The 17,731-nt window shown below is 48.4% G+C and overlaps 2 protein-coding genes across 4 annotated transcripts; one reads left to right on the top strand and one right to left on the bottom strand.

Moving 5' to 3' along the window:
* The first annotated feature begins 88 nt into the window (after positions 1-88).
* On the top strand, positions 89-5,320 carry vtna (vitronectin a). The gene is made up of 8 exons (XM_006641066.3): positions 89-231; positions 1,074-1,193; positions 1,497-1,766; positions 2,269-2,408; positions 2,761-2,917; positions 3,510-3,653; positions 3,870-4,316; positions 4,966-5,320. Exons 1-8 carry the CDS (start codon positions 174-176, stop codon positions 5,085-5,087), a joined length of 1,458 nt encoding a protein of 485 aa, XP_006641129.2. The 5' UTR covers positions 89-173; the 3' UTR covers positions 5,088-5,320.
* On the bottom strand, positions 5,244-17,004 carry LOC138225137 (kinesin-like protein KIF12). 3 transcript variants are annotated; one of them, XM_069184310.1, is made up of 20 exons: positions 16,871-17,004; positions 16,037-16,108; positions 15,757-15,835; positions 15,157-15,278; positions 14,807-14,882; positions 14,521-14,655; positions 13,932-14,067; positions 12,801-12,892; positions 11,907-12,063; positions 10,755-10,873; positions 10,030-10,134; positions 9,541-9,676; positions 9,129-9,246; positions 8,564-8,671; positions 8,076-8,223; positions 7,655-7,726; positions 7,322-7,441; positions 6,696-6,826; positions 6,161-6,348; positions 5,244-5,802 (listed from the first exon to the last, which is right to left on the bottom strand). In XM_069184310.1, the coding sequence occupies exons 1-20, from the start codon at positions 16,891-16,893 to the stop codon at positions 5,717-5,719; spliced, it is 2,223 nt and encodes a 740-aa protein (XP_069040411.1). In that variant the 5' UTR covers positions 16,894-17,004; the 3' UTR covers positions 5,244-5,716. The 3 variants fall into 3 exon arrangements, with proteins under 3 accessions (XP_069040411.1, XP_069040413.1, XP_069040412.1); XM_069184312.1 differs by having other exon boundaries at positions 6,254-6,348; XM_069184311.1 differs by having other exon boundaries at positions 11,907-12,057.
* Between the last annotated feature and the right edge of the window lie 727 nt (positions 17,005-17,731).

The following is a 17,731-nucleotide window of genomic DNA, read 5'->3' as shown; positions in this document are numbered from 1 at the left end:
CCAAGTGCGCGTCCCGGGGGGCTCTCTCTCTGGTGAATGATTAATTCTCCGAAATGTTCAAAAACAGGGCAGAGCAAACAGATGGAGGTGAAGGACTTTGGAGCCCCGTGGTCTCGGTCTGCAGAAGACAGCGCTGAGCCCCGCTCCTGCCTTCAGACTCGCAGGCCGACGGCATGCAGCTCGGGACGGTCCTGCTGGCGGCTGTACTGGCCACTGCCCTGGCGGTGGAAGGTAGGGCGGCGGTTAGCAGATGTCGTCTCCAGACCGGCTCCGCTGCTTTAACGTGGGGCGCTCGCTAACGCGGAGACGTGAAAAGAACAAGCAGCGAGATGGCTCTTTTCTCTTTCCTACTACTTTCGCCTCTTCTTCTTCTTTTTTTTCCCCGCTCTCAGATTTAAGATAAGACATCATTACCGTGGCTCTCCTTTCCCTGCTCTGGAAAGCCCTCTCCAATCTGCAGGTTAACTCCGTTAGTCGGAGCGCTGCTGCACTATGGGCTAGAGAGTGTTGCTCCCTGTGCTTTGATAGCTGATTGCAGTGTGGCAGTAGTTGACTTGGCTTGGCAGTGAGGCAGGGACCCGCTGTGTTTTAAGTAAGTCGATTTGGTAAGTTGTTGGGTTTTTTTTCCTTTTCAAAACACAGCATTAGCTTTAAAACAGACCTGTTTGTGAAATGGCTATGTATGAAAGTTGTTGGCACGGCTCCAGTTCTGAGGGTTTTCGTTTTTCTCCAGCTTTTGGAGATCTAAATGATGGAATTATTGTCTCCAGTTCTTCACCTGTAGCAGATATACAGAGACTTGTGGGGCTGCAGTTGTGCACCCCTGTGCAGATTTGCAGACATTGCTTTACCATGCTTTTACTCCATTTGGGTGTCCCTTCCCATGATCTGCCTTTTCTCCCTGTGCTTTACCACGCTTTTAACACGATTGCACTGTGCCACTTCCATCAGGAGTGGGCTTCTGCTGTAGGGGACACCACAGTAGTGTTTTCATCAGGAGTAACAGAGTTAAAGAGAAACAGGCCTGTGTGTCTTGACTGCTCTTCATTCTCCTGTCTGGTCTCTCCCTCCAGAGACCTGCGTGGGGCGCTGTGATGGTGGTTTTGATGCCAAGAAGAAATGCCAGTGTGACTCCATGTGCAAGTACTACCAGAGCTGTTGCATCGATTATGACACTGTCTGCCGCCCAAAAGGTGATCCAATAAGACTTCTTCGATGCTACGATTGTTATACACTATTAAAAACAACACCAACATTCTTACACTACAACCTCACTAAACCTGTGTAGATTAAGGTAACCTACACAGAGCACATGGGTGAAAACATCACAGACAAATAACCAGAATTCTGGACAAAATCCTCACCAGAGTAGGGAAAATACATCCAGGCTCTGATCTTTGAGCACAAAAGGAGAACTTCAAATCCCACTAACAGCAGGGCTGGGGAAGACTGGGGTTGAAACGCTAACTGGGAATGTCCTTCTGTCTTCGGGCCAGTGGTCCGCGGAGACGTGTTTCAAGTCCCGGAAGACGAATATGACGACTACAGCAACGACACGGTTTCTGCCAAGCCGGAGGAGTCTGGGGGCCTCCTGAACCCCAACACCATCAAGCCTGCACCCACAGCGACGCACACGGAGAGCAAGCCGGAAACAAAGCCCCCCCCCACCGATCCCAGCCCGCCGGGCCCCGGATCCGAGACCTGCAGCGGGAAGCCATTCGACGCCTTCATGCAGCTCAAGAATGGCTCCATCTTTGCTTTCCGAGGTGAGAGAGAGGGGGCATGGGGGTGTGGTGGTCAGCTTCACTGGCACCCTGCCCTGTGACTCTTTACATCGAGACAGAAGCAGCGTAGCCAGTGGCAGATCCCCAAAGAGTGTGGCAGGACCAAAGGTGGATCTTGTAGTCAAATCTTGCTCAAGATCGCCTTGAGATTATCCTTTTAAAGGTTAGCAGAGTGAATTCCCCTGTACAAAATACAAATTCAGTCAAAGCCAGTAGATGTGAACCCATTGGCAAGACCAAAGGGTGCTTTAATCAGTCAATACCAAGAGAGTGCCAATAACAGAGACCCTGAACTGCGCCCTCAGCGTGTTTTGCACCTTCTAGCCGAGTCCCTTGTAGAACTTTGGTGTTGTTTTCCTACTTCTGGCTCTGCCACCTCTAGAGTTCCTGAATGTCTAGAGATGATCCACGTACAGGTTGGTGCCCGGCACCCCTCACGATGAGCCCGTGGGTGTGACGGGTGTGGGTGTGTCTGCTCTGCCAGGGGAGCATTTCTACGAGCTGGATGAGAAGGAGGTGAGGCCGGGGTACCCCAAGCTCATCAAGGACGTGTGGGGCATCGAGGGGCCCATCGATGCCGCCTTCACCCGCATCAACTGCCAGGGCAAGAGCTACATCTTCAAGGTTCGCTCCATCCGTTCTCTAACCAGATAGTGCAGTTTAAATTGACGTTGGATGGCAGTTTCCTTATACCACTGGTGTCCAGTCCTGATCCTGGAGGGACACTGTGTGTCTCTGGGCTTCTAGGTCTCTTTCAAGCACCTGCATCCCAAGTGCCGGGAGAAGCTGTTAAACGGGCCCGATTAAGCCAGAAGCCGGCTGGTTTATCTCGTTAACGAGTCCAGCTGGGATGAAAGCCCGCGGACATACCAGCCCTCCAGAACCAGGACTGCCTTAGAGTGCAAGAACAGACACTCCTGCCCCAGGGTGTGGGTCACACTTGGAGGAGTCAGTGCTCGGCTGTTCTCTAAATCAGGGCAGCAAGTACTGGCGGTTTGACGACGGCTTCCTGGACCCCGACTACCCGCGGGAGATCTCCGTGGGGTTCGCCAACATTCCCGAGGACGTGGACGGCGCCTTCGCCCTCCCCGCTGCCAACTACTACAGCAGAGAGAAGGTCTACTTCTTCAAAGGTACCTCCTCCCCCTGCTCCTACACCGGCTCCCTGGGCCGCCCTGCCCTGCCCTAGGGGCGTCGGCACAGGCCGAGCTCCCTGCGGGTCACCTCATCCGACTAGATCAGGCAACGGAGCAGCACCGCTTCTCTCTGGGCCTCAGAGCACCTGACGGGCCCAGGAATCAAGTGGGCCTTTCACATCGTCCAACATTTGACTATACAATTACATCCAGTTCCCCTACAAAAGTGAGACCTTTAGTCTACTTGAACAGCAAGCAGTCTTGTTATTTAATAAATGTACGACATCTGTTTATGTGCTTTGTCAAACTCTCGAAATTGAATGAGTGATGGACATTTGGCAAGTCCCAATTATCCTGGGGGCAGAGATTTGAACACAGTGGTGTACAACTCTGGCCCTGTGAGAATCACAGTCCTGAGCATTTTTTATGTAGCGTCTGATTGTCAAAAGCAAGAGTAATTTAGAAGACTCTGTGAATTGAGTTCCTCCCCGGCCCAGCTGGCTCATTCAGGGTTCTGCAGGATTAGGCCGTATTCCAACTGGTTGTGCACAGGCAGCCGCTACCTTCCCCATCCCCTCTCCCCACTCAGGCGACCAGTACTACCAGTACGAGTTCAGACAACAGCCGTCCCAGGAGGAGTGCTCCAGGATGGCCCCGTCCACACTCTTCACCCGCTACACTGCGCTGAAGATCGACAGCTTCGAGGACCTCTTCAGCTTCCTCTTCCACAACAGTAAGACAGGCGGACCCTACGAGTGTGCGTGCGAGTGTGCGCGTGTGTGTGAGTTTAAGGGGGGGCAGTGGGGGCGGGGGGGGACTGGGGGTCACTGAGTCCGGGAGGAAGGGGAGGCAGGAGGGGGAGACATGGCAGAGCCCTGTGCACCACAGCTCCGCCAGCTCAACCACCCACCAGCTCGCGTATCCAGCCCGTGCTCCCCTGTCCTTCCAGGCCCCCGCCCAGGGCAGAGCAGCAGTTCTGGCCCGCGGTCCCTCGAGAAGGACTGGGGGGGGATTCCGGGCCCCATAGACGCCGTGATGGCCGGCCGGCTGTACGTCACCCCCAGGGGCCCGGAGGCCCAATCCAAGACGGTATCCAAGTGGAGAAGCAATGGCAACCACAAACGGGGCAGGCAGAGGCAGAGGCAGAAGCAGAGGCAGAGGCAGAGGCAGAAGCAGAGGGGCCGATTCAGCCGCTCTCCCTTCTGGGACATAGTGGATCAGTTCTGGCTCCCAGACTACGGCCAGAACGAGGAAACCGGGCAGGACCAGACGAGGCAGAGAGGCAGGGGGCAGCAAGAGCCCGACAACTATAACTACGACTTAGACCCCCTGGACTTCACCTACGACGCGCTAAGCAAGTGCCAGCCCGTTCAGAGCATCTACTTCTTCATTAAAGGTAGGGGAAAGAGCAGCTTCCTTTGTCAGCCCCTTCATTCCTGACTGCGTCAGTGCTACAGCAGACACTGACCGACCCCTTCGGCAAAACGCACTGTAGGGTGCTCCGAAACAAGCACAAGCAATACCACTCCTGTTCACAGCCACTTAACAAACCACAGCTGTCCCCTTAAAACAAACAATCTGCAACATTGAAAGTAGCTATAAATGTATGTGTGCGCTCACCATGGGGAAAGTATAGAAAAGAGTCGCTTGTGTGGGTCTCCTAGGGTCCATACAGCACACATTGTGGAAGAATCAAGAACAGGACACACGTGCCATTTTAATCGTCTGCTATGAGACATTGACGCGAAATTGAGACTCGGTCTGCCTACCTTTCTTACCTGTTTCATCAAAAGATTTGGTTAAGTTAGTCATATTCAAGTAATTTGTAAATCACATAAGCACGTTTTATATGAGTATACATGGGTTCTAGTCCTGTATGTTTGTAAAAAGTTAAGGTTGCAAAGCTTTGTCAACTTATATTTGAAAAGAAGTCTCGGAATAGAGTTCATTCCAAGTGGAAGAAAACTCCAGTTCTTTTGGATCTGATTTACATGGTTCACAATAGACCTACTCTGTCTCTGATTTTTTCTCTCGCTCGTTTTTAGATCAATATTACCGCGTGAACCTACAGACCAAGAGAATCGACTCTGTGACGCCGCCGTACCCAAGATCCATCGCCAAATACTGGCTGGGCTGCCCAGAAACAGACCTGGCAGAGAAGAAATGAAAGACAAAACTATCCCTGTCTCAGTAATTCTAAAAAATAATAAGCCATGTGTTTTGGAAAACACAGAAGGACTGAAATTGCAAATAATGGAAATAATAGGTAATCTTTGTAATCTAAAGAGGTACAAAGTGAATAATGGGAGATGCTGCAATATAATTGGCTCGTTACATTTATTTTACAGATTGGCCTCTGGTTAAATAAACAATTTCAGTGAAATAAAACCCCCTTCTGCAGCTCAAGTCTGTTACCTGTACTTGCAATTGAGTCTCAGTGATTAATGAAATGGGCGAATTTGCCAACAGGTTACTGTCTTTTTCTCCAAAGAAATACAGTATAATTGAACAGAGTTATGCAAACAGAACAGATTTCTGACGGGTATACAGTGTGTGATGACCAAATGGAAATGCTGGACTCTCCTCCCCCAACAACCTCATCTTTGTCTCAAATTAGTATATTACAAGTCAATATTGGTTGAATTAACAATATTCTTTACTTTCCATTAGCTAGAACTCCTAGATAAAATCCCGGAAGGAAATGCCAAAAGCATTGGTTTGAGTGGTCAGTGTCGCACTGAGGCAGCACAGACCAGCTGTGTATTTGGAACCTCTGTCGTCACTGAGCTGCCTGCATCAGGCGTTGCCATGGTGTCCGATCTCCCGGGTCATGTGACGAGGGTGTGGTGTACCCAGTGGTCTGAGCCCCTCTGTCTGCTCCACTGCAAAGGAAAAGTCAGGGATCTCAGAAGGGGCAGCCACTGACTTGACCTTCAGCAGCCTCCTGTGGAGAGGAGTGTTGTCAAGACCTACAGCCACGTATTGTCAAACAACAGAGCACTCATGCCAAGATCAACCTGCACACTAGGTGCCATCGTTTTCAAAGTAGGTTGGGCATTGTTCCTTGTAAACATCAAATGCAAGAAACTGTGCTGCATGGTAAGCACCTATTTTTGTAATAGCACTGACATAACTTTGGATTGCCATTGTGCAGGGAATTCACAGGAACATCGGCTGTATCCATTTCCAGCCATGAACAAAGCACAGGCATCGGTTCTGACATGCAAGCAAAATGATTACCTCTCCTCCTCACGGCCCCTGGAGGAGGTGCTGGGGTATCCATGTCCTGGACAGGGGGTGTTGGGAGGGGCGGAGCGGTTGGGACAACTTTACCCTTTGACTTCTGGGGCGGGGGACCCCCTTGTTGTGCCCTGGCATCCCTCATGACCTGAAAGCGGTCAGCATAGCCGTCGGTCTCCGCCTGGCTCCTGCACAGAAGGGAAACTCGTGTCACTGTTCATCCCTGCTTCCTTACACTTCCTCGTGCACCGGACTTCATTGTGCAGGGCCCCTTCACCGTCTCGATCAGCAGCAGCATTGCTGCGTTAAAGTTTCTGTGACACCAAACATTCCAGACACCATTTTTTTATCAAGGCTAGTGACTCTTTGTCACCTATGAATGAAAATGTCTGGTGTCATAGGAGAGTTTGGCATTTCTCTTGCAGACTTGCAGAGGAGGGATTTGCATCACAAAGCAGGTTTTCAGCACAAAACATAAGTGTTTCAATGCAAACAGAGCTATGAAATCAATTTCTAACACAGGGGGGGCACTAACTTTTTTCTGCGGACCAGGCTCAAGCTGGGGCCTGGCTGGTGGGCTTGGTCCTGCAGGGCACTTTGACAGTCTGGAGACGTTTTGGCTGCTTTGTGCTGGTACGAGCAGACCAGCAGGGGCAGCTGCCCAATCTGGAAGGACAAAGAGAGAGACTGGCCTGTGGGAGGGTTATGTAGGAGTGACAGAGGTTAATCGGACCACAGGGATGGAGTCCTTACAACATCAAATTATTTGCAGCTCTTGTGTTTGTGGTTCCACTCATACGGATTAATTGATATGGTGTTTCCATCCATCAAACCATCCATTTTATAAACCCTCCTGCCAACTCAGGGTCACAGTGGAGCAGGACACACCCTGGATGGGACACCAGTCCGTTACAGGGCAGACACACGCAGGATATGGTATACCCTTTATTCTCAAAATCGTCTGCCCAGTTAATGTTCATTTCTCCAAATATCTAAAGCGTCAAGCTCTTTAAAGAGGCATCAACATTGCAAAAACATAAAAATGCGTTGTATCATCAGGCTATTCTACAGTTCAGTCCATTTAAATTTCCCTGTGGATACTTCCCTAGGAATTCCCTGTCGACTGTAGAGGAGGTCAGGCACAGGTGAGAGAGCACAAACCTGCCTGTGTTGATCTATATGGGAAGCCCCTCCTCTTAAGAAGAGGGGATGCAGAGGGGCGGGGTCTTCCTGTGCCATAAATGGGCAGGGCCTGGTGTTCCACTGTGGCTGCGGTCGACACTGTGCCCAAAAAGAAAACAGGAATAAATGGCCGATACATTAGTCAAGGACTTGTCACAGAACTTCCTGCATTCTCACCTCAGCCTTTGACAAAAGAACATACCAAGACAAAAGAAAAGGCCATGACTTTGTCAAGCTAAAGAAGTGCTCCTGATCAGCACTTTACCATGAAGAGAAAAAACATATGGAAAACATTCCTAAGCAATGTGAGACCTGTAAGGCGCTGTCAGGGGGACATCTGCAGCAGTGAAGGCAGGGATACCAGGGACAGGCAACACGTCGATCCTGTGGAAGGCAAACACCAGGGTGGGGTCTGAGTCATTCCCAAGCAGTCTGAACAGGCGTAGAGAAAGAAGAAGGTCCACATCCCCCTAGGTTAATTCCTGAGAAAATACGGCAAAGTCAAAGCCACCTAGAAGGAGATTTTGAATTGCTCCGAGATGCGTTTTGAGACTGCCTGGAATCACTGCAGATTGATTTGATTCAACAATCGACAGCTCAGTTGGCCTGGCCTCAGATCCAGGGGACGACTTCAGAGTGGCGTCTTCTCCAGCCGGTTCGTACATCTGGAGACGTGTCAGGCCTGTGTCGCGCGGAGCCCCAGATGGGCCAGGGATGGGGTGGGGGGACTCACGGTGTGGCAGGAGTGCCCGTGGGCGGGCGGCGGGGGGGCAGCGGGTGAGTGCTGGCGGTGGGGGGGGTTGGCACTGCCGCAACTGCTGGCGCTGCTCAGGGAGTGACCGGAGTGGCTACTGCTGACCACTGGGGAGGCGGCCATCACCCTGGAGAGAACACAGAGGGTCAGCATGAGCCTGCAGGGAGGAGCTGTTGTAGATCCAGGTAACTGGAAACCTGTGAGTTTAGCTTGTTAAAATCCGAGTTGGATGAAAACCCACCGGCACACCAGGCCTCCAAGTATGGACTAGATTGGATAGCCCTGCTGCAAACTGTTTATGTATGCTCTTCTTTTGTCTACGATTTAGATCAATCTAGCACAGCACCCAAGATCCACTGCCTGTTGTGGGAGTGTGACAGAGTTCTGTACAAAGTCGTTTGCCTCCTCTGTCAGCGAAATAGTCCTCTGCCGTGTGGCCCACTCAGCAAAGGTGTGGCGTGACGTACCTTTCCAGGTCTTCCAGTTTGCGCAGTAGCCGGGTGTTCTCCTGCGCCAAGAGCGCCCTCTGCTGCTTGGAGGCCTCCTGACTGCACAGCAGTGTCGTCTTCTCCTGCCTGAACAGGAACATAGCAGACCTTCCAACATCAGCCCAAGTGGCACGTCTGCCGTGCAGAGCAGTGCCAATTGCATTACATTAGCAGCACTGACAACATGGCATTACAATCACAATGGCCTCCATTACTAATTTGACAGCAGTGCGGAACAGTGGTTAGGCCTGTGGAAGTCAAACTGGAAGGTTTAGAGCTCAAATACTAGACAGAGCATTGCACCCATGAGGCAGGTACATTCATTTTTCTCTAATAAGATGTCCAGCTGTATAAGTGGGTAATCTCCAAATTGTCATTGAAAATAATAATTTGTTCTCAACTGATTAAATTACATTATTATTAGCATCACCAGGCAATGGAATATCCAATAAGCAATCTTAGAGTATAATAACACCAACAGCGACAAGAAAAGAATGTTACATAATTAAGATCAGTCCTGAGTAAATGCTAGGGCGGGACTCACTGTAGCTTCTTGTTTTCCTCTATGATCTGCCTCAACAGGTTGGGCAGACTGTGATCAGGCCCATGGCTACCTCTCTTGCCCTCTGCTACCCCCACCATCCCCGGCTCACTACTGCTCCCTACAGGGAGAGAGGGGTAGAACAATGGCAGTAGCAGAGCCAGAAAGCAGAGAACCTGTCGAGATGTTGGACTGGCCTGCAATCTAAGGCCTGAGCAACAGATGCCTTCTTTATTCTAGCACAAATTAGGTCAATTTCAGAAGATGGGGAAGAGACACAAGCAATGCAAATACAATAAAAACAAATGTGTAAACATATAGGCTTCCAAGGCAGGCCCCTCTTTAACTACTGACCTGTCCAGAGACCTCACAGAAAAAGCTGACACCCTTATAAGAGATTGAAAAGGACTCATACTCCCAGCACCCTGTCTGCCCACTCCAGGATTCCTCTCCCCCTCAAGAAACTGCAGTTCCTGTCTCAGCAGCACATTTTCACTGCGCAGAAGCCTGACCTCCCTCTCCAGGCTGATCACCAGCTTCTCTCGCAGGTCCTGCACAGGGGCACAGCAGCACAGAACTCTGGGATACTGGATTGCCAGGACGACGCCCTCTGACCTTTGCCCCTGAACTTGTTTCACTGGGAGGCAAGATTCTGTTCTGTCAAAAGTCTAGCTCCAGCTATGTTGCTCTTTTAAAAAAAAAGAAAGATTATAAGTTTGTTTTGCTTAGTGGAATCAGTTTATAAAGATGCAACAGGCCTCTATATTAAAGAAAATTACAAATGACTCTGCATGGCTCAAGGAGAAAATAACATCTTGTGTAACTTAAACCATTTAAATACTTTTGGAGAGTAACACTGCAGACCCTGTTTTAATTGGATGCCCCATCAGCAAAAAGTTCTTACCCGCTTAGCCATGGGTCTGTTTTTGATCTTTCTGGCTCTGCTGGCATAGCGCAGTGTGTTCATGGTCTCTTGCAGGTTAGTGACAGAGGGGGACACACATGCAATCTGGACACAAGAGGGCAGCAGTCACTTCACAGCTACAGTGCATTTACAGTATGTCAGAACAAATATCATCCATAACATAACATCACTTTATTAACCCTGTACAATTTCTTGCATTAGGAATTCGTCTTTTCACATACCCCAGCTTGCTCTCCATGAGACACAGACGGGGAGAGAGAAGCTTGGGGTCAGAGCGCAGGGTCAGCCATTGTACAACGCCCCTGGAGCAGGATGGGTTAAGGGCCTTGCTCAGGGGCCCAACAGAGTAGGAATTCTCTGCCGGCTGCGGGATTTGAACTGGCAACCTTCCAGCCACAGGCGCAGATCCTGAGCCACAGAGCCTCCGCTCCGCCCAGAAGTACACTGTACACTGCACAGAAGGTGCGTCTGACCTTACCATGCTTGCTTCATTAAATTTAAAGTCTGTAAAAAATGTTCATCATCTTATTCTTGCATTCTTATTCAAACAGTGATTGAGAATTTTGTATATTTCTTAGACGATACTGTTAATTCTACCTTTACTGTTATTTCTACATTTTAACCTTTTGTACGTCATTGATATTAACAATCAGGTGTTGTAATCTGTGCAACTGGCAGTGGTATAAGACAGTGAGGTTGCTCACCATGAGTGTGACCCCTGAGCCTCCCAGCGAATCAGAAAGCAGCTTTGTGAGCTTGCTGTCTCGGTATGGGATGTGTCCCTCCCTCTTTTTGGGATCCACCAGAGCAGAGATACACTTCCCTGTGCAGAAATGAATACAAGCAATAGCAGTGTAATGTCTAAGGCTGAGATTACACTTGGGAATCATTAACATCAGACCAACACAAAAGGTCAGAGATGACAGTGCATCACCAAACTCATTTTGTTCACTTTCTCTATAGAAGGAAACTCCAACCCTGCTCCTGGAGAGCCCCAGTCAAGCAGGTTTTATAGGTTTATAGCCAGCTGTTAAACTATCAAGAAGTTGGAGTAGGGAGCTGTGTCATCATGCATAGGCTGCAAAGGAACAGGTAGTTCATTACTTGCTGAAAAGAAAAGAGACAAGGTTTCAGCTGTGGTGCCTTCTTCAGGTCAGACTATTCAAGGTTAAATCATCAATTTCTAAAGGCCTGGAAGAACTGAACTACTTAAACATTGAATCAATTAAACAGGTGGTGCATTCAATCAAAATCTTTTGAGATCAGTTGGAACAAAACTTGGATTATCCTCAGGGACATGTTTTCCCTCAATAGAAACATTACTTAGGAAACAAGTGATGCTAATCCTCAAATAACATCGCTAATCCTCAAATAACATTCCTATAATATTATAGGTCACCTGTAGGGTGACTGGGGCTGGGGCTCTCCTCGTCTGGCCTGGTAAAACTAGGAACAATGTCCCTCCAGGTACTGGAGCACAGTAATAAACTAGTTCTTTTCATGATAGCCACCGTTAGCCATGTGTCCACTGTGCCCAAAATGAGGCTAAAATATGTTGAGTTTCAGACAGCAAGCTCATATCTCTTCAGAGGGCCTCCTGAGGTGGCAGAATTCAAATGTGCTCCCAACAGGCATACAGGCCAAGAGACTGCTTAAAAAAATATTTTAAAACATTCTTGTTCAATATTCACTTTTGAGCTCCTTGATGGATATGCCTAAACTGTTGTATTATGAAACTAGGTCCCCCTGTGGCTTCACTTTTGACATTCATAATAACCGGCTGTAAAAGTAACGTTGTATAGTTTTCTTTTCAGTTTGAAGTGGGATTCTGGAGGACTGCAGCTGGGCACACCCACCCAGGGTGAGCAGACTGCGGTTGATGTTGCTGGTCTCCTCCAGGAGCTCCCCCGTGGAGTCCGTGCCCTTTGCCCTCTCGCTGCCCGCCAGGTCCACGATGCACAGTTTGCCATGCCTGGCCAGACACCCAGCGCACCCTTCCTCCTCAGCCTGGTGCTCATGGGGAAAAGGGGCCGAAACACGTTAACAGGCGGCCACACAAGACACTCCAAGTAAAATTCCCTTGTATTGTTAAAGCATGTGGCAAAAAGCTGTTTGATACAAGTGAGTCAACCTTGTAATTAAGGGAGCCTTCTCAAAATGAAAAGGCTAAGTTATTCATTTAGGTATTCTATACCATTTCCTTCATGAAGAATATCAGTCCCTTATGTTTTATAGACTTAGTCACTAAAGCTTATATTTATCTAGACTAACTAGACCAGGTCCAACATTGTGTCTGAGAGCTGGGCTGGAATGAAAACCAAGAGATTCTGGATTCTGGGTTAGAGATTCTAGATCTGCTTCTAGAGCAGCAGATCTACACCTCCCCAGCAAATCAGCAGTTCCAAAATTGCTGGTCCAGTTTCTGTCATCAGTTTGGCAAATGATTTATTATAACTTATGTCATCTTGAACTAATAACTTAATATCCTTAAGCTCACAAGGAGCAGAGACCTCTACGTTGAACAAATTATTTGATTGATTGATCAATATTTAAAAGTGTTCTTAATCATCACAAAGTAATCAAGGGTGACCTGTAAGACTAACTGCATTGGAAAGAAACATCTGTTGCTCCTTCGGGCATTCAGACATGAACATCTCTTGCCCTTCAACCTCATGCCTGCGTTTCGAAGCGATTGAGAGTGCGTGAGAAGGTACGAGTGCAGAAGAAGAGGAAGAGGAAGGGATCGTCACCGATTCGCTCTCGATGTAGACGGTGAACATGCAGTGACTGCGGCTGGAGTGCTTGTTCAGGGAGTGAGACGACATCTGTCTGTTCCGCATTCCTGCACAGAAGACAGAGAACAAGAGGGGCAGGTAGGTAGGCAAAGAGCCCAAGAAACAGGGCCTCAAGGTCACTCCATCTGTCCATTTTATCCAATACAGTGACGCAGAGGAGCTGAACTATACTCACAAGTCAGGTTACACCCTGTATGGGATGCCAGCCCATTGTGGGGTAGACACACAAACACAGACACCCACAGATCCACACCAGGGCCCGTTATCCCAGAAGCCAGTCTTTGGACTGTGGGAGGAAACTGGAGTCATCTCAAGGCCTAATGTGGTCAAATACTACCTTGCAGCATCAGCATAAACTGAGTCATTAAGGGTTGTAACGAAGTGGGAGTGGGAGGGGTCATGGCGAACACTGGTCAAAGTCGACGCCCCATCTGAGGGGGCGGGGGCACCAGTATGAGGTTAGCGAAAACCCCCAAAACAAAAAGGAAAAAGTACACGGCTTTGCAAAGTGCCATCCAGACTGGACAATCCCTATCTAACGGGGCCCAGTCTGGGGAAAAAGAAACCACTTGGGACAGCGGCAGCTAGACTAGACTGTCCCTGTTTATCAGGGCCCAGACTGGAAGAAAAAGGAGAGTGAGGCCAAAAACAAAAGAAACTCCACCTGCATCGGCGAATCCTCACAACGGGACAGGAGAGGAAAGAAAAAGAAGCAAAAATACATCCCCAATGCTCTCTCCACAACCCCCTCCGGGACTGTTGCTGGAAGGTTCTCCCCTTGCGGGGGTCTGCTTTTCCCTCCGGGGAGGGGCTCAGTCTGTTCTTACAGGGGCCCCCACAGCTGCAGCACATTCTTAATCAGCCAGGACAGCTGCGGTTGTTAAGGCAACGCGTCACCCTTAAACCAGGGCTCCGCCTCCACACTGGACACGCCCCTCGAAATGCCACAGAGTCAAAAAATATTTGATCAAAAACTGGAAGAATTTTTATCTACTCTCAGTCCAAAACAGTATATAAAAAAATACAAATACATTTTTCTCAACACAAAGGAAAATGGGTTAACCTTTCAGGCCCGGCTCTCCATACCTTCCTCCAGGAGCTTCAGGGCCGCGTCCAGACTGTGAAACTCCACGCTGGACAGGTTCTCCACGTAGAAGCCACAGGCCCTACTCCCGCGGACGCTCAGTGAGTCAGGCAGGTAGGGGTTGAGGAGGTCGTGGACCTGCAGGGACAGAAGGGCCACACAGAGGTGGAGAAACCAGCCGCAAAGACAGCCACCATCTCAGGGCCCAGGCACAAAATAAATGCTGAATAGCATGCAAAAATATTAGAACACCTGTCAGAAATAAGACAGGATCCAGCCACACAAACCTCTGAGGTGATCTGAAGACCATCTCTTTTGGTCCATTCTGGATTCTTATTCTAATATAACATGATATTTCTTTATCAGTAAAACTGCTTCCTTTGAATGTGCTCCATGCTGCTTTATGATTGCAAGCAGATCTATTCTTGGTTGTATCAACTTGAGCTCAAGCTGGTATGTTAGTTCCTCGCCAGCTCTTCCACAGAACAATGAAAATGCCAGAATACATAGTTGATCACTCTCAGGTTAAGGTTAACTTTGATCTGCCTTTTCCCTGTATTTACAGAGGACTCTGAGCAGTTCATTCATTACCTGCTCGTTGTAGATCTCCAGGTAGGAAGCGCTGAGGGCCAAAGTCTCTTTCTTGGACTGCACCTGGTCCAGCAGGTAGGACAATGACCTCTGCATCAAGGCAAACTCGCTGAGCCCCATCACGCCATCAATGAACTGTGGTAAGCAAGATGGAAATGGACAAAGGATTGCACCAAAAAGAGGGTGATGCTTTGCTGAGCTTGAAGTGCTGTGTGTTCAATTGTTCACACGGCACAGCTGTGGCTGGGGGTGGCAGCCGAGCAGAGAGAAGCCGGGAGGTTCCTACTTGGGAGTGAGGTCCTGTGATGGTGTAGGTCTTGCCCGAGCCCGTCTGCCCAAACGCAAACACCGTGCAAGAGAATCTGCAATGGCAATCAGAATTTACAACAGTGAGCCTGAGGAGGAGGAGGAAGGCGAAGAAGGTTCGTCTTTCGCCGATGGTGCACCTGCTCATACTAAACAGCAATAGTGGGCACGGACACTACACAGCCATATACCGGATCATTAAGCAAAGCTCTGGGCTTCCTATTCCTGTCTTTCTTCAGCGCTGGCCTCAAGGCCAGACGGAAGCTGGGAGGCCAAGCAAGTGTCCACGACAGTGTCTGCAGCCCTGCGATCCCCGGTCTCCCCCCTCACCCCTCGAGCGCCATGTCCACGAGCCGCTTCACCCCACATTCCTCAAAGACCTCGTGCTGCCCGCTGCCAGGCTCCAGCACCACGTCGAAGGTGAAGGCTCTGTCCTGCCCTCCGTGACTCACCTATGGGAAACAATCAGAGCTGCTTGAACAAGAGCAACCCCCCACACCAAGCCTTCTGAGGTCAAAACCTACTACAGCTCTTAAAAGTAGTTAAGATCTTGCTAAGATACTTCTTAAACAGAATTCTCTGTGGCCTAGAATAAAGTTTGTAAGGGTTTAGGACCTTAACTAACTGGTAAACGTCAGATGAGCACCTTTAACTCAAACCTAAACCCTGTCTAAATCACATGTGGCCCTGAACTGAAAGATACCTATTCCTCTTACGGAATTTCAGAGCAGGGCACAAGGCAGGACCGCACTCTGGATGTGATGTACACACATACACAAATTAAATTATATCAAAGTTTTGAAGGTGGACAGAAACACCCAGCAAAAAAACAATAACACTTGAACATGCAAACTCCACACGGAAAAAACTGTTTGTCCCCTATAAGAGAGAGAACAAAGCATGAACAGAGGTGTGATTAGGAGCTCTCACCAGCAGTGTGCGCCGGTCAGGACAATACAGTGCCGCCTGATGTCCATGACTGTGCTCCTCATCACTCAGAGGTCTCACCCTGATCGCAGACAGACACAAAGAGACACCGCAGAGAACTGAAAGGCAGCCTGCATGTAACATAGCACTGGGCCTTGTTTGCTCATAGGCATTTGTTTCTAAAAGGTTTTTGTGTAAAGGTTCAGAAATTATTATTACAAGTTTGAGTTTCCTCACAAAGCACCAGTTTGTGTGCTCGAAGTCGGAGAAACATCAGGTATACCTGACTGCTACAATAATGTTGGACTCATCCTCTCCTGTAGTGCCTTTGAGCCCTCCGGTCTCTGGAGACTGCCTGGAAAACAGAGGAGAGAGAAAGAAAGAAGGAGAGATTGAGTGGGAGCACAGAGGTTGTCTTCTTAGGTTTCGTTTCTGCCTCTGATTCACATCCTGCTGAACACCATAATGTCTGGAAAAGCACTTCTGGTGACTTTTTTGTCGCCATTCTCTCCTTTAGCGAGTACAAAATTACAGTAAGAGGAAGTTTATCTCCCTCCGCAGAAAGAAAAAACAGGACTGGAAGGAAACTCAAAGCCAAAATCTGAGAAAGACAATGAGATGAAAAAGTGCTTTAGCCTTGGTCAAACACCGAGCTGCGCAGCTCGCCTGAGCACAATTAAACAGAAAAACGCCCCAGTGAGAGAACTCCTGGAGTCACAAATATGATCTGACTCCAGGAAGCCAGGATCCTGGTTCAGGCTAACTTTACTACTAGGTTTTATTGGTTTCTTTTTAAAGGATGCTCCTTGAAAAAAAAACAGAAAACACATTCTTGGTTAAAGCATGAATAAAAAAAACCTCTTGGAAAAATCCTGACACAAAACAACTTGGACTAATCAATCAGTAGAGCTTTCCACTGCTGAAATTTGTCCTTTTCATTTACAACACAAAAACTGAACTAAAACAAATCCATCAACACAGTAGTAAAGGTCTTTACTTCTCTTCTACAGATGAGCAAGACCCTTGCTGTCATTTTTGAGCACCCGTTGCTCACAGTGAAAAGGTACAGGGAATAATTTAGGGGATAAAGAGCAAATGCCCAGTTCACCATTCTTACCCAAAGGAGCTGGAGTGGAACATCAGAAGCGCCAGCAAAGACTTAAGGTGCTGCCTTTGGTCCTGTCCAGTTTAGATGCTCATCTCCATCAGTCCCACTCCCAGTTCACTCTAACCTGTGCCTCTTGCAATGGGCTCCCTCCTCCTGCCTGCAGAACAGTACCTCCATGACATCACAATGTATTAGAATACCCAGGGGATTTGGGACAGCTCCTATTCACACTTAACCCTTCATGAGCCAGCCAAGGCCCCACCTGGGTCTGCTTAGGTTAGAGTATTAAATTCCTTGAAGCAGATTAGACTATGTCTGACATTCCCAGTTAGACTGCTATGATCATTACCAACGTGAAATTTTTAAACAATATTGTTTTCCATTGTTAACACCTGCAGGTGTATTCCTAGGTTTAAATGTACTTAAAAGGTGTTATCTAACAATTTTAATTAAATTAAGAATGACTGAATGTTTGATTCACTGATTTCAGCTGCAGTTTATGCTTTTGCTGCTGATCAAAAACTACTCATCCTGCCAAGTTATATTGCTTCCAAATTACTGTAACAAACCATTTTGTTCATTTGCAAGGTTTAAACAGCATAAAACAAAACCGCAGTGTGTACTGGAAGGGTTAACTGGCCAAATACCTTTGTGGCGACCTCCTCTTTCCTGCCAGTTCCAGCCAGAAATCTAACCTTGGTTTTTCTCTTAATTTGTCACCCATTAACTAAACTTAATAAATGTTGTAATAGAATTCCTTGGAACAGGGGCAATGGCACTTCTTTTTAGTGCATGTAGGTGGTGCAGAGAGGTTTCAATTTTGTGTTCATGTCACGGGAAGCAGCTCTACAGGAATTAAACGACAAAGGG

Source organism: Lepisosteus oculatus, chromosome 26, assembly GCF_040954835.1.
Source record: "Lepisosteus oculatus isolate fLepOcu1 chromosome 26, fLepOcu1.hap2, whole genome shotgun sequence".
Taxonomy (NCBI): Eukaryota; Metazoa; Chordata; class Actinopteri; order Semionotiformes; family Lepisosteidae; genus Lepisosteus; species Lepisosteus oculatus.
Note: the sequence above shows the minus strand (reverse complement) of the source record. Positions and strands in the feature narration are given on the sequence as shown.